The sequence below is a fragment of the Meles meles genome, chromosome 3 (assembly GCF_922984935.1).
Source record: "Meles meles chromosome 3, mMelMel3.1 paternal haplotype, whole genome shotgun sequence".
Classification (NCBI taxonomy): Eukaryota; Metazoa; Chordata; class Mammalia; order Carnivora; family Mustelidae; genus Meles; species Meles meles.
In genome coordinates this window covers 57,520,842-57,536,110 of record NC_060068.1, presented here as the reverse complement: position 1 = coordinate 57,536,110, position 15,269 = coordinate 57,520,842, and the positions used below count along the sequence as shown (strand labels likewise).

Sequence of the window (15,269 nt, the reverse complement as noted above, 5' to 3'; positions counted from 1 at the left end):
GCATAAGAAACTTACATTTTAAAATGTATTGTCATAATTATCATATGATCTCTCTGATATGAGGAATTTGAGAGACAGGACAAGGGGGTCATGGGGGGAAGGGAGAGAAAAATATGAAACACGATGGGACCGGGGAGGGAGACAAACCATAAGAGACTCTTAATTTCAGGAAACAAATTGAGGGTTGCTGGGGGGTGGGGGGAGGGATGGGGTGGCTGGGTTATGGACATTGGGAAGGGTATGTGCTATGGTGAGTGCTGTGAATTTTTTAAGACTGGTGACTAAGACTGATGACTCACAGACCTGTACCCCTAAAGCAAATAATACATTATATGTTAATAAAAATAAATTAAAAAAAGTATTGTCATAATTGAAGTCTACTTTTATAATATATTTTAAAGATTGGAGAACTGACCCTTAAGGTGTAATCTGGGGGAGCTTACTAAATTTTAGCATGAATGCTGAATTGAGACAAAACAAAAAATATTTTATAATTACTTAACATGTAATTATAAAATTATTGTTAACCCTATTAGTAAAATATAATGGGTATTTGTTTAAAAAGAGCCATGGTATTTAGAGTAATTTCAAAAGTGATAAACAGGTAAGAAAGGACCCTTGGGGCACCTGTGTGGCTCAGTTGTTTGAGCTTCTGATTCTTGGTTTTGGCCCAGGTCAGGATCTCAGGGTCCTGGGATTGAGCTCCATGTAGGCCTCCGTGCTCAGTGGGGAGTCTGTTGGGGATTCTCTCTTCCCCCTGCCCCTCCCCTCTTCTTTCACACACTCTCTCTAAATAAATAAATAAAATCTAAAAAAAGAAAGAAATGACCTGTGGCCATAAAGAAGAGACAATCTTTGTTTTCAGAATTTATCTTTGAGTGGATGTAATGCAATTATAATGATTTATTTGACTCCAATGTGATTTATACTTTAAAACTAATGTAAATAATAAATAATTCCAAATTTTTTTTAAAAGATTTTATTTATTTGACAGAGAGAGAGAGACAGCAAAAGAGGGAACACAAGCAGTGGGAGTGGGAGAGGGAGAAGCAGGCTTCTCACTGAGCAGAGAGCCCGAAGCGGGGCTTGATCCTAGTACCCTGAGATCATGACCTGAGCAGAAGGCAGACGCTTAATAACTGAGCCACCCGGGCGCCCCAGTAATTCCAAATTTATAGCGTTTCTTCAGTGTGTTCTAATGTACCAGTTTAGAACTGCTAATATTTGTTTTAATCAGGATTGATTCTTTGAGGTATTTTTTATGTGCTATAATCACAGAATCACTAGTTTGACCTTAACTTTTATGATTCTGTATTATTAGTCATTAAATATTGAGTTTTGTCTTAAAATGAACTAATTTCTAGGTTTTTTTTTGTATCAAAGCAATATTGTAATGCGAGAGCTTGCTCCACAATTTCAAATCCCCTGGTCAATACCCTTAGAAGCTGAAGATATCCCAATTGTACCGACTACATCTGGAACTATGTAAGTTTGAATATTTTCTTTTAGAAATTCGTGTGGTTTTGTATATCGGTCTCTGCTGTTACAACAGAGATTAAATTTCTGATGGTTATTGGACACTTTGCTGTGTATGTTTTCATATGATTCACTTGGCAGATGGAGAAATAGATTATATGCTTTTGCAGGGTCCATCTAGACTAAAAATCTTTTTTATTGTTAAAAATAAAATTCTGGGGGAAAAAATTCTGAAAAATGCTTAGATAGTTATAGAACTATTGAATTAAGTCATAAAAATAAATGAGGTACCAACAGGTATGTCACTTGAAGGTTCATAGTTGATGGTTTACAACTTCTGAGTGTGTACAGAAAAAATATACGGGTATGTCTTGAAGTAAATTAATTAGACCAGTATTGCCAGAGTGTCTCATAACATTCTCCTAGTGAAAATTACTGCTTGAAACTCACCTGCTACTCAGACGAGTTGACCAAATGCTTCATATTCACAGCTTAGACATTTACATTAGCGTGTTAAAAATTCTGAGAAGTCCTGATTGGGTGAGGGGACAAAAAAATATTTATAATGTTTTTAAACCAGTATTCTCAAACTATTTAACATAACATTTTTTTAGGTGACTTATTAAAATCCTGTAGGGTTGTATTCTGTGGCTTACGGTTTGGCACACACTAAAGTATACCTTGGCATTCTTTCTAAGACTGTATTATCTTCTAGTAATATGAGTTTGAAATACCTGTTCTGTTCTTACAAGGGCAAAATAAATATAGCAGCTATAAAGTAAAGCTTTATTTTGCTTTGATTTAATGAAATCTCAGTCCATAACAATCTATGCTACAGAACAAGTATTTCATGAAGTTCCAGGATTGCCATTTGTTTACTTTTATCCCAGTGTGAGCATAACCATCTCTAGAGAGGAAGCTGATATATAGCTTCATATTACTCCCCCTCCAGCTTCTTAAAATCTTAAGATTGAATTTGATAAAATCAACTGGTTGTTACGAATACTGTTCTTCATAGGAAAGCTCTCAAATGTAAAAGGTAGCTCTAAACAAATAATGAGATGTTGTATTAGTCTGAATTATTTAACAGAAAACTTTGTTAGAAAATTGAAAGCATTTTTTTTTTTTAATTGTAGGATGGAACTTAGATGTGTCATAGCTGTGATACGTCATGGGGATCGAACACCAAAACAAAAAATGAAAATGGAAGTGAGGCATCAAAAGTATGTTTTAGGAAGAATAATTTAAGATTTCTGATAGGTGATTAACTGATTTAATTAACACATCTTACAGAAAATCTGTTTTCCCATTTCTTGGCCATTAATTTAAACTGCTGGATGCAGTGAAAATCCATGTAAAATAACTGTGTGTATCAGCATCTGAATATTATTATGTTAATATCCATCAATTATCGTCCATCTGGTCTGCCTTTGTTTACTGCTGGAAAGGCATAAACATCCTAAGGTGTTCTGTTTAATCTTGGTTTGTTACTTTCTTCATTGGTTTCTATGATCTTTAACCTCTCAACCTTCTAGAAGAAAATTAGTAGAATGGAAGTTTATCTTATTTCTCTTCAGTATTTGATTTGGAAATAATAAAATTTAAAAACTTGAGCCAATAAATATGTTGAAACATTTTTAATATGTATGGGTATGCAGTCACTTCAGAGAATGTAATACTTAGTATTACAATCATATACTCAGTTTCCATCATGAGAAAACTTTTAAAAATAATCTAGTGATTGTTAGTTTGATGTGCTCAGGAGAATGGTAAGTTTTATTGCCCAGGGTGGAGGAGCAACCTTCTATAGTGAAAGAGAACACACAGTATTTGAAATCCATAGACCTGAGTCCCATATTTTCATTATAAGTGGTTTGTGTAAGTACATGGTATTAATACTAATTATTGCAAAGGACTAACTGTGCTGTCTTTTTTTATAAGATTTTTTGATCTTTTTGAAAAGTGTGATGGATACAAATCGGGGAAATTAAAACTCAAAAAGCCAAAACAATTACAGGCAAGTGCATTTTATTTCTTGTTGGTTTTAAATTGCTAATGGCAATGTTACATAAAAATTCAGTTCTTTATTATTTTATAGGAAGTGCTGGACATTGCCCGACAACTTCTTATGGAGCTGGGGCAAAATAATGATTCTGAAATTGAAGAAAACAAGTCAAAACTTGAACAACTTAAGACTGTATTGGAAATGTGAGAATCTTTCTGAAACCCTTAACTTTGATAATTACTTGCTGTGTTCTCTTTTTAATGTATGAGTTTGTTAAATTTCCTTTACAGTTTAATCTTTTTGTAATTTATTGCTGAAACTGAAGAGAAATTAGTGAAGGTCTAGTGAGATTTTTATTTGTACCAGTGAGAAAATAGATGGTTGTTTTGAAGGTTATTATTTTAGTTTTACTTTTCATTTTGATGAGAAGAATTCGGATATTTTTGAAGTACTACTTAGGATGAATGCCAAATTGCTAACATGACCACAGATTAAATGTTGTTTAATTAAAAAACAATTTTGAGCTGTTTTAGTCAAGTGAAATTGATAACACCGGTAGGCCTATTATAAGCTTTACATATTTGACCACTTAGAGTCTTATTTCCTTTAGATACCCCTACATTTATTTTTTTATATTTCTATACTTCTTCATCTCTTCAAAATTGTAATTTTTTGTAATTTTCATTTTTAATGTGATTAAAATGAGTATCTATTTTATGGAGATTTTCTGGTAGGATATGTTAGAGAATTCAGCAATTAATTACAAATAGAAAGGCACATTAATATGTAGATTTAGTTTTTCTCTAGATGGTTTAATTTTTCTTTAGGAGGTTGCATTGAATACTTACTAAATGTTATTTGTTTTGCTTGTCATTTGTTTTTCAGGTATGGCCATTTTTCTGGAATAAATCGTAAAGTCCAGTTAACTTATCTCCCTCATGGTTGTCCTAAAACATCTAGTGAAGAAGAAGGTATATCACTATTAATGTCTATTGTGTTTTAATTATGTGTAGGGACTTAGCTACTCATTTGATGACCTTTGGGCCCTCTTGAGTGTAATAATTTAGGGACTGACATGCTGAATAAAGGAAAAAATAAAGTAGAGTTTTGTTAACTTTTCCCTCTTACTTTCCCTAACCATATTTTAAGTAAAGGATAGATTTTATTCTTGATCCTTTAAGGATACATTTTATTGTTTTGGAAACTGCTTCGGACTTCCTTTTTACTCTGGGATTGTTTCAGAAAGTTTATATATGACTACACGTTACTTAATGGATCCCTTTCTTCCTCCTTTGGTAAAAGAGGACAGAGTATACAGGAAGAAAGCTCAAAAAGTACAAGAAAACTAAAAACGTATATGATAAAAGTGTTTTCCTCCACTGAAAAAGTCAGAATAAGCATTTAAAGAAGGTTAGTCTCTAAAAGTATTCAGCGTAGAACTCCATAAATTCATTTACCTTTTTTCTTTTAATTAATTTATTTTTTCAGCATAACAGTATTCATTGTTTTTGCACAACACCCAGTGCTCCATGCAAAACGTGCCCTCCCTATTACCCACCACCTGTTCCCCCAACCTCCCACCCCTGACCCTTCAAAACCCTCAGGTTGTTTTTCAGAGTCCATAGTCTCTTATGGTTAGCAATTCATTTACCTTTTAAAAGAAAAATGGGCAGGGGTTAGAGAAGCCATTTCATAGAGGAGTATAGATGCCCAATAAAATAATGATAATAATAGTAATAACCACTTTTGCCTATCACACTAGCAAAGTGTTTTCTTATTCTTTGTCAAATCGGTGATAAAGAATGTTAATGAGAAAACAGTGTGAGTATATTTCAGTCTATTGATCGGAGTATAAATTGACATGACTCTTTGAAAAGTTATTTGGCCGTATATATTAGAAACTTCAGAAAATGTTCATATGCGTTGATCTTAATTCTACTTAGAAGAATCTTGGGCGCCTGGGTAGCTCGTTGGTTAAGCAACTGCCTTTGACTCAACTCATGATTCCAGAGTGTCTGGATCGAGTCCTGCATCGGGTTCCCAGCTCCACGGGGAGTCGGCTTCTCCCTCTGATCTTCTTCTGTCTCATACTCTGTCTCTCAAATAAATAAATAAATTCTTGGGGAAAAAAAGAAGAATCTATCCCAAGGAAGTGGTCAGATATTCAGGGAAAAATTGATCTTTGGGAATATTCTCAATGTCATTATTTATAGTAGCATAAATTGAAGTAATGATTATCTTAAATGAAAGCACAAGTTTGATTATGTTGATCTTTAATAAATTTATTTTTAAAATTTGACATGTTGCTATTTTGTCACACTTGTGATTAATAGCAATACAGATTAATTTCTTTTATTTAATGCTTGTGATAAAAAAATTCAGTAAATAACTGTAATTGAAAAAGTCTGTTAATTAATTTTCCTTCCATAAATTAATACTGGCGTATGTAATAAAACACATACAACTACTATCTAGTCCCAGGACAAAGGTTGATTTCTATCACTTTTCATGAATCAACATTAAGTTTTTTAGCACTTCTATTGCTTATTTTTATTTTTTAAATTTATTTATTTCAATTTATTTTTTAAAAGATTTTATTCATTTATTTGAGAGAGAGAGACAGAGGCAGAGAAAGTATAAGAGCAGGGGAGTGGCAGAGGGAGAGGAAGAAGCAGGCTTTCCACTGAGCAGAGAGCCCAATGAGGGGCCTGGATCCCAGAACCCTGGGATCATGACCTGAGCTGAAGGCGGATGCCAAACTGACTGAGCCACTGAGCTGCCCCCTATTGCTTATTTTAAAATACCTTTGTTTCTGTAGCCCAGTACAGATCTTAAGACATGATAAAGGGCAGATGAATTAAGTATAGAAACTCATTTGCTTGTAGAACTTCCCCTAATATCTGAGAAAAATCTTTGGTAAGGAACATAAAGAAATTGTACAATTCCAAATTTAGAAAGTTGTTCTTGCCTACATTTTATTATATATATCATTCATAAACTTAAATTATAATAAATTTTAGGTTTTCTCATCTCACGTCTTCCTAAAATTATGCAGATCATTAATTTCTCATCATAAAAATGTATACATCTTCACTTCAGGTAGCATTACCTTTTATGTGAGACTTTTGATATAAAGACAAGGTCTTGATCCTGTGGTCAGGGAGCTCTTAATCTAACATCGCTAGCACAACTAAATTAAATATATTGGGCAAATCTTATTGGTGTCCTGTCACCAGGACATAGCAGGGAAGGTAGAAGCAATACTTCCTTTAGAAAACTGAGAAAGAGCCTTCTTCGTAAAGTATGGAAGAGATTTTGAAATTTGAGTAAGATTTTAACTGACGGAGCAAAGAGTGTTCCTGAAAGAAACAAAAGCCTACAGATAGGTATGTTCAAAGGAACAAGATAATTTAGATAAAAGCTGTATTTCACTGCAGAAGAGAGAACAAAGAAAAAATTAATCTTGATAATATGTCTCTTTAAAAGAAACAAACTTGACATTTGCCTCTGTCCATTCACATGTGTCTTAGACAGCCGAAGAGAAGAACCATCCTTACTTTTGGTTCTAAAATGGGGAGGAGAACTAACTCCCGCAGGCAGGGTCCAGGCTGAAGAACTTGGAAGAGCTTTCAGGTGTATGTATCCTGGAGGTCAAGGTAAATCTTGTCATTTCTTTAATTTGGTTAAATCTATGCATTATGTTTTCAAATCTTCATTTATTTTGTGATGTTACTAAATATTTGTAGGAATATAGTGAGACAAAAATATAGCTTAAGTGATTTGAGTATTTATTTTCAGGAGATTATGCAGGATTTCCTGGTTGTGGTTTACTTAGATTACATAGTACCTACCGACATGACCTCAAAATATATGCCTCTGATGAGGGACGAGTACAGATGACTGCAGCTGCTTTTGCAAAGGTATAAATGTTTTTTAGAATTACTAGGAATGTCATCTAATATTACATTTTAAAAGATTTTTGCTAAGGCAATGTTTAAAAGTTCTAAATTTGAAATTTCAAACTCAGGCCCTGAAATGGTGATGGGCTATATTATTAACAGTTTATTTATTGCACATAGTTAGCTTATACTTTGTGAAATTCAGCATGTAACAAAATAATTATTAAAATGCTTTCTGTTAATTTGCATACTAATTTTAAAATCTGTATTGGCTTTATTCAATATGTTTAGGGGCTCTTAGCTCTAGAAGGAGAGCTTACACCCATTCTTGTTCAGATGGTAAAAAGTGCAAATATGAATGGTCTTTTGGATAGTGACAGTGACTCTTTGAGCAGTTGTCAGCAACGTGTGAAAGCAAGACTTCATGAAATACTTCAGAAAGATAGAGATTTTACGGCTGAAGACTATGAAAAGGTGGGTCTAAACAAACTCTTTTACATTGTGAAATATCATGCATGCACAGAAAAGTATATAAAACATAAGCTTAGAGCCTATTGTATTATAAAGCAGATACTCATATAGCCACCATCCAGATACAGAAATAGAACACTGGGACACCTCTGACCCCTGTGTGCCCCTTCTCAATTGTAGCTCCTTCCCAATCTCCTAGAAATAATTACTATCCTTACTTCCTATTGCTCTTTTTTATAGTCTTCTCATATCAAGAAACTTATTTGGATAAGTATGTTTCCCTAATTGCTATGGTCTCAGTTGTGGCTGTTTTCTAAGCTTCATACAATAGAATAGGTTTTCTTTTACGTGTGGCTTCCTTTGCTCGATACTATGTTTATGACGTTCATCCATATTTTTGAGAATTTCCACAGTTAACCAGTAATCACTTCTATGTAGTATTTTATTTTAGGGATTGGCAAACTTTTCTGTGAAAGACCAGATAGTAAATTTTAGGCTTTGTGGGTCACTTTGGTCTCTTGTTTCATATTCTTTTTGTTTTTTAACCCCCTTTAAAAAATGTAAAAACCGTTCTTTGCTCATGGGCTATGCCACAGGCCACATTTGGCCTGTAGGCCGTAGTTTGATGACCCGGGTTCTATTCTATAAGTATACTATAATTTATATATACTTTGTATCATCATTACAGTCTTGTGCTCTTATGATTAATATTGCTGAGATAGTCATTGTGCATCTCCTAGTGCATATGAGCATACATTCTCTTGGTGTATTCTAAGATTGGAATTGTTGTGACCCATGGTACACTTCTGTTTCAATATTAGTAGATAATGTCAAACTGTTTTCCAAAGCCGTTATTGAGCCAATTTACACTTCCACCCGAAGTCCATGAAAATCATCATTACCCTACATAGTCTCTTTTCTTGGTATTCTCAGGCTGTTCAGTTTTGACCGTCCTGAAGGCAGATGTGTAATAGTAGCTCAGTGTGGTTTTAGTATCTTTTGACCGTTTAGCTATCCTTTCCTGAGGCCTTCTCTTCAAGTCTCTTGTCCTTTTTTTCTATTGCTTGTCTGTTTTTTTCTTAGTGAATGGTAGAAGTTCTTAAATTATTTTGAATATGAGCTCTTTTTATATGTATTCTAAATCCTACCACCTACTCTGAGCCTTTATGATGTCTTTCAATAATTTTTCATGAATTCCAAGTTTTATTTTTTCCTTTACGGTCAGTTCATTTTTTTAGTGTAGTCTAATATCTTTTTTTTAATTATTGAGGTATAATGACACACATTGTTTCATTAGTATCAGGTATACAACAGATAATTAGTTGATTAGTTGATTAGTGATTCAACAGACAAGAGTATATGTTGTGCCATGCTCGCCACAAGTGTAGCCACCATCTGTCACCGTACAACACTATTAAAATACCATTGACTATATTCCCTGTGCTCTGCCGTTTATCCCCATGACTTGCTCATTCAATAACTGGATGCCGGTATCTCCCATTCCCCTTTGTGGTCAGTACATTTTAATGTATTGCTTATAATATCTTTTTCTAATTAGAGGTCATAAAATAGTCTTATGTATGATCTTCTGTAAGCTTTACTGTTTTGCTCTTCACATTTATCTATAATCTAAAATTGACGTTTCTGTGTGCTATAGGATGTCAAAATTGATTTTTACTCAGCTGTTTATACATCCCCGATAGTTCAGCACATTATGAAAGACTGTCCTTAAAAAAAAAAAAAGACTGTCCTTTCCCCCCTCTACTTTGTGGTACCATCTTTATAATATATATACATGGTCTATTTCTATACTATATTCTTTTCTTGATCTCCCAAGCCTTCAAGGTCCCTTCTTCAAGTTTTTTCTTCAAGTTTTTTCTGGCTTTTCTTGCATTTCCACATAAATTTAAAATAACCTGTCGAAAATCCTGTTGCAGTATTGGTTTACATGGATCAAATCTGTAGTTTCTGAAAATTTATTCCTTTTAATATATTTTTAATGCTGTTGTAAATAGTACCTCTAAAAATTTTATTCTCTGTTGTTACGTAGAAATAGCTAATGTTGACTTTATATGCATCAACCTTATTGAACTCATTTATTACTTTAATAATTTATTGGTAGATTTTTCTTTATCCTTTAAAAGCATATAGGTTTTTTTTCTTCCTTTCTGATCTTGTTTATTTTATTTTTTTTCTTATCTTCAGTAACTAGCTTAAAAACAGTATTAAATAGAAGTGGTATATCTTGTCCATGTTCTCAAAGAAAGCTTTTAACACTTGTCCATTAAATATGTTTTCTGTAGATTTTTAAATAGCTATTCTTTTTCAAAATAAGGAAATTCCATTTTGTTCCTGTTTTGTTAAATGAAAAGTTGGTGAATTTTATCATTTCCTTTTTATCTCTTGTATCGTTTGATTTTGGGGGGATATCAAGCTATCTTGGTTTCTAAAATAAACTCAACTTTTATATGTATATGTATATATTTTATTATTGTTGTTGTTAATATATGTCCCTAGTTTGGGTTTGCTATTTTTGGGTAAGAGTTTTACATCTGTGTTCGAGTTAGACTGACCTTCACATTTTTATTCTTATGTCTTGGTCTGCTTTCAATATCAGAATTACGTTAATCTCCTAAAATTTGTTAGGGTATCCTATTTTGGGGAAAGAGTTTGTGTACATATCTTTAATTAAATATTTGGTAAAATTTACTAGTAAATCCCATGGAGATTTTCTTTGTGGGAAATCATGTAATCATTGTAATTATGGATTCCAGAGTACTTACTAATTTTCAGTTACTATATTTTGCATCAGTATTAAATTACATTCTTATAGAATGTTGTTGAAATTGGTACTTTTTACTTACTTATTTCTGTTAGCTTAAAAATTATATTTGATTTTATTTTTTGTTTTGTCATTACCCCAGAGATAACAGTAGGCTTCTATGACTTCTTTTTTTTTTTTTTTTTAGATTTTATTTATTTATTTGACAGAGAGAGATCACAAGTAGACAGAGAGGCAGGCAGAGAAAGAGGGAGAAGCAGTCTCCCTGCCGAACAGAGAGCCTGATGTGGGGCTCCACCCCAGGATCCTGAGATCATGACCTGAGCTGAAGGCAGAGGCTTAACCCATTGAGCCACCCAGGCGCCCCACTTCTATGACTTCTTAAAGTCAAAGTTACATACATGGGACTCTTACTCTGGACAATGCACGGATTCTAGAAAAATACTATGCAAACGTTAACTTGCATAATAATCATCTGGAGTCTTGTTAAAAATGCATATTCTTATTCGTCCTATCTGGGATGGGGACTACAGTTCAGCTTTCTAATAAGCTTCCAGTTCGTGCCAGTGCCTAGTCCTGAGACCATACATTTAGCAGCATGCCTACCTGTAACTTGTATGCTCTTAATATTGTTTAATTTTGTGTATTTTAAACTGTACAATGTCATTTTGTTATTCTTTTATGCAAGGAGTTTTTATTTAGATTTATTCATTAATTTGCCCTTTTTTGAGTTTTTTTGTTTTGCTTTGTTATGTTTTGTTTTAGTAGGCGTCACGCTCGGTGTGGAGGAGCTTGAACTCAAGACCCTGAGATCAAGAACAGAGCTGAAATTGAGTTGGGGGCTTAACTGACTGAGCCACCCGGGCGCCTCTCATTTGCCCTTTAAATTACCTTTTATTCTTCGGAAGTCCATAGTTTCCATTTAAGACCATTTTCCCTCTGTCTGAACAACTATATTAATTCTGTTAGTTTCAGTCTCCTGGTGGTGAATTCTTTTCTGTTTGAAGATGTTTTTAATTTCAACTTTACTTTTTTTTTTTTTTCTAAAGGGAGGGTGAGGGGAGGGCAGAGGAAGAGGGAGAATCCTAAGCATGCTCCATGCCTAGCAGCAGGGTCTGACGTGAGGCTCCATCTCAAAACCCTGAGATCATGACCTGAGCCGAAATCAAGAGTTGAATTCTCAACCAGCTGAGGCACCCAGGCGCCCCTCAACTTGAGTCTATAGGATATTTTCACTGGGTATAGAGTTCCAGGATAACATTTATTTTCTTTCATTGCACTGAAGATACTGTTGACCATCTTGTAGCTTCCAGTATTTCCCTTAAGTCAGTTGTTGAGGGGCGCCTGGGTGGCTCAGTGGGTTAAAGCCTCTGCCTTTCACTCAGGTCATGATCCTAGAGTCCTGGGATCGAGCCCCACATCGGTCTCTCTGCTTGGCAGGGAGCCTGCTTCCTCCTCTCTCTCTCTCTGCCTGCTTCTCTCCCTACTTGTGATCTCTATCTGTCAAATAAATAAATAAAATCTTTAAAAAAAAAAAAAAAGAAGTCAGTTGTTGATCTTACTGTTATACCTTTGAAGCTAATCTTTTTAAAAATTAATTAATTAATTAATGTATTTATTCTTCAGTAACTCCTTCTGGCCACTTGTAACATTTTTGCCTTTGATTTTCAGCAGTTATTCTGTTATATGTTTAGATGTAGATTGCTTTTTTTTTTTTTAAAGACTTTATTTATTTATTTGACAGGCAGAGATCAGAAGTAGGCAAAGAGGCAGGCAGAGAGAGAAGGAAAAGCAGGCTCCCTGCTGAGCAGAGAGCCAGATGGGGGGCTCAGTCCCAGGACCCTGAGATCATGACTGGAGCTGAAGGCAGAGGCTTTAACCCACTGAGCCACCCAGGCGCCCCAGATTGCTTTTTTTTTTTTTAAACTTATCCTGCTAGTAGTCGATTAGGATTCTTGTATCTGTGGCTTCAGTTTGGGGAAGTTGTTTTTCTGGTTTTGATTTTTGTCTTTTAATGTAGCATTTCTTATCTTCTTGTGGGTTTCTAAATACATGTTTGTTAGAAATTTCTCTTCTCTTATCCATTAAAAATTTTTTTTTTCTTCCTTTGGTCTCTATGCTTTATTATGGATAAAATTTTCTCACCAGTCTTCCAATTTACTAAATCTGCCTTTGGCTGTATTTTATGTGCTTTTAATTTAACCAGTGTATTTTTCAATTCTAAAATTTCTTTTTGCTATTTTAATATTGAATTTGTCACTTTTCAGTCATCTGCAGTTTTTTATTTTTAGTGTTTTCTTTTATCTTTTTGAACAGAGGAAGTTTCCTCATTTTTCAGGTGTTTAATTTTTTACTCTTTGTTTTCTTTCTTTTTTTTTTAAGAATTTATTCATTTATTAGACAGAGATCACAGAGAAGCAGGCAGAGAGAGAGGAGGAAGCAGGCCCCCCGCCGAGCAGAGAGCCCGATGCGGGGCTCGATCCCAGCACCCTGGGATCACGACCTGAGCTGAAGGTAGAGGCTTTAACCCACTGAGCCACCCAGGCGCCCCTGTTTTCTTTTTTAATTCCAGTATAGTTAACAGTGTTTTATTAGTTTCAGGTTTACAATATAGAGATCCAAGCATTCTACACATTACTCAGTGCTCCTCATGATTACGTGTCGTCTTAGTCCCATCACTGTTTCACCCATCTTCCACCTACCTCCCCTCTGGTAACCATCAATTTGTTCTCTTCAGTTAAGAGTGGTTGTTTTGGTTGTCCCTTTTTCTTCATTTGTTTTGTTTCTTAAATTCCACATAGGAGTGAAATCATACAGTGTTTGTCTTTCTCTAACTTATTTCACTTAACACTATACTCCTTGGATCTATCCATGTTTCAAATGGCAAGATCTTGTTCTTTTTCGTGTTGAATAATATTCCTCTGTGTGTGTGTGTGTGTGTGTGTGTGTGTGTGTGTGTGTACACACCACATCTTTATCTGGTTGTCTATATGTCCACAGTTGGACTGCTTCCATTATTTGGCTATTTTAAAGAATGCTGTGGTAGACATAAGGTGCATGTATCTTAAATTAGTGTTTTCCTCATTTTTTAGTTTTTAATAAATCCCTAGAGTCTCTTTGGTTCTGTTTCTGTTGTGTTTTATGCTTATTGGCATTCATACTGTCCTGTTTTCTTTGTGCCTGAGTATCTTTTTTTTTTTTTTTTTTTTTTTGTGCCTGAGTATCTTGGATAATGGATGCATATTTGTTTGTGGAAATAAAGTTAGCTTAAGATTATATTATCATCTTCCTATATGGCTTTCTTAATTTGTTCCTGCCATGTACCTGTTGGTACAACAATCTAGGGTTGCCTTAATCTAATTTCAGAACAGATCTTTCAGAGCCAATAGTTGACTTGAACCTGGTCTGCATTTTATTCATGGATTGGTTTGCTTCTAGTTCATCTTTAATTTTTCAAACCTTATAAGCATTGTTTGCCAGAGTTCTACTTTTGGGAACACTGGACTTCACTTTGGTCACCTTAACCTAATAAGACTATTATAGCTCTATTCTACCTCTCTGCTATCTATTCAGACTCAATTAATGTCTCTGGTACAAAAATAGGCCTAAATGCCAGGATCACTCTCTGGATCTCTGACCTATGTGTTTGGCTGCCACAATTTCTTACTATGCTATTTCTCAGATACCTTAAAGCAGAAATACAGAAGTTAGCCAGTATTCTTACTTTTCTTCAGTGGTTAGATTGATCCAAACTAACTATTTATAATAAAAAGAAGTGAAATTCAATTTACATAATTTATAGAAACTTTCTTAATGATAAAATAACTTGCCATGCTAAATTTCAAAACTAATTTGAAACTATGTTGTCGTTAATGGATTTCGTCAACTTAGGAAAATCTCATCACAATAACATTAGCATGGTCATTTAGAGGACAAGCTCTATAGCTGGACCACCTGCTTTTTTTCTCTCATTCTTGACCTACTATTGGTTTGATCTTAGGCATGTCATTTAACCTCTGTTAAAAAACTCATCTGGAAAAAAGATAATGATAGTAAGAGAGTCTTAGGATTATTGCATGTAAATATATATTGAATAGTTAGAACCATACTGAGTCAGCAGTTTGTCACTGTAAGTTAGAATAAAACGTCATTGTAAGTTAGAGTACTTCTGCTAAATTTTCTCTGTGAATAATCTAATGATAACTAATCTTTACTATTTTTTTAACATAAAATCCTGAGATTTTTACTTCCTTCTTGATCTTATTACTGTATTTTAGGGGTCATCTTAATATATGATATAGAATTATTCTCCAGCTATTGGAAAATTTTGTGTATTATTCTCTTGGACAATTAAGCATAACTAGACGTAAAATTTTTACTTTCTTCATTTGTAGCTTACTCCATCCGGAAGCATTTCTCTAATTAAATCAATGCATTTGATTAAAAATCCTGTTAAGACCTGTGACAAAGTTTATTCCTTGATACAAAGTTTGACTTCTCAAATCAGACATCGAATGGAAGATCCCAAATCATCAGGTAAATATTACGTATTCCTTGGGACATGAAGCAAATGAAAATTATTATCCAGTTCAATAAACATTTTAAAATAAGATACATCAATCTTAAATTAAGCCTC

General features: G+C 34.0%; 1 protein-coding gene across 11 annotated transcripts in view; it reads left to right on the top strand.

Annotated features, from left to right (window-relative positions):
• Nucleotides 1-15,269, top strand: part of PPIP5K2 (diphosphoinositol pentakisphosphate kinase 2) — a 78,294-nt gene that overhangs the window by 21,067 nt on the left and 41,958 nt on the right. For 8 of the 11 annotated variants that reach the window (XM_045999050.1, XM_045999048.1, XM_045999056.1 and 5 more), the window contains 9 exons: nucleotides 1,384-1,485; nucleotides 2,613-2,699; nucleotides 3,418-3,493; nucleotides 3,575-3,684; nucleotides 4,367-4,452; nucleotides 7,012-7,137; nucleotides 7,280-7,401; nucleotides 7,672-7,854; nucleotides 15,028-15,169. In XM_045999050.1, coding sequence (XP_045855006.1) covers nucleotides 1,384-1,485; nucleotides 2,613-2,699; nucleotides 3,418-3,493; nucleotides 3,575-3,684; nucleotides 4,367-4,452; nucleotides 7,012-7,137; nucleotides 7,280-7,401; nucleotides 7,672-7,854; nucleotides 15,028-15,169 — 1,034 coding nt within the window. The remainder of the gene's footprint in view (nucleotides 1-1,383; nucleotides 1,486-2,612; nucleotides 2,700-3,417; nucleotides 3,494-3,574; nucleotides 3,685-4,366; nucleotides 4,453-7,011; nucleotides 7,138-7,279; nucleotides 7,402-7,671; nucleotides 7,855-15,027; nucleotides 15,170-15,269) is intronic. The other 3 variants (XM_045999054.1, XM_045999049.1, XM_045999057.1) reach the window with 1 other exon arrangement.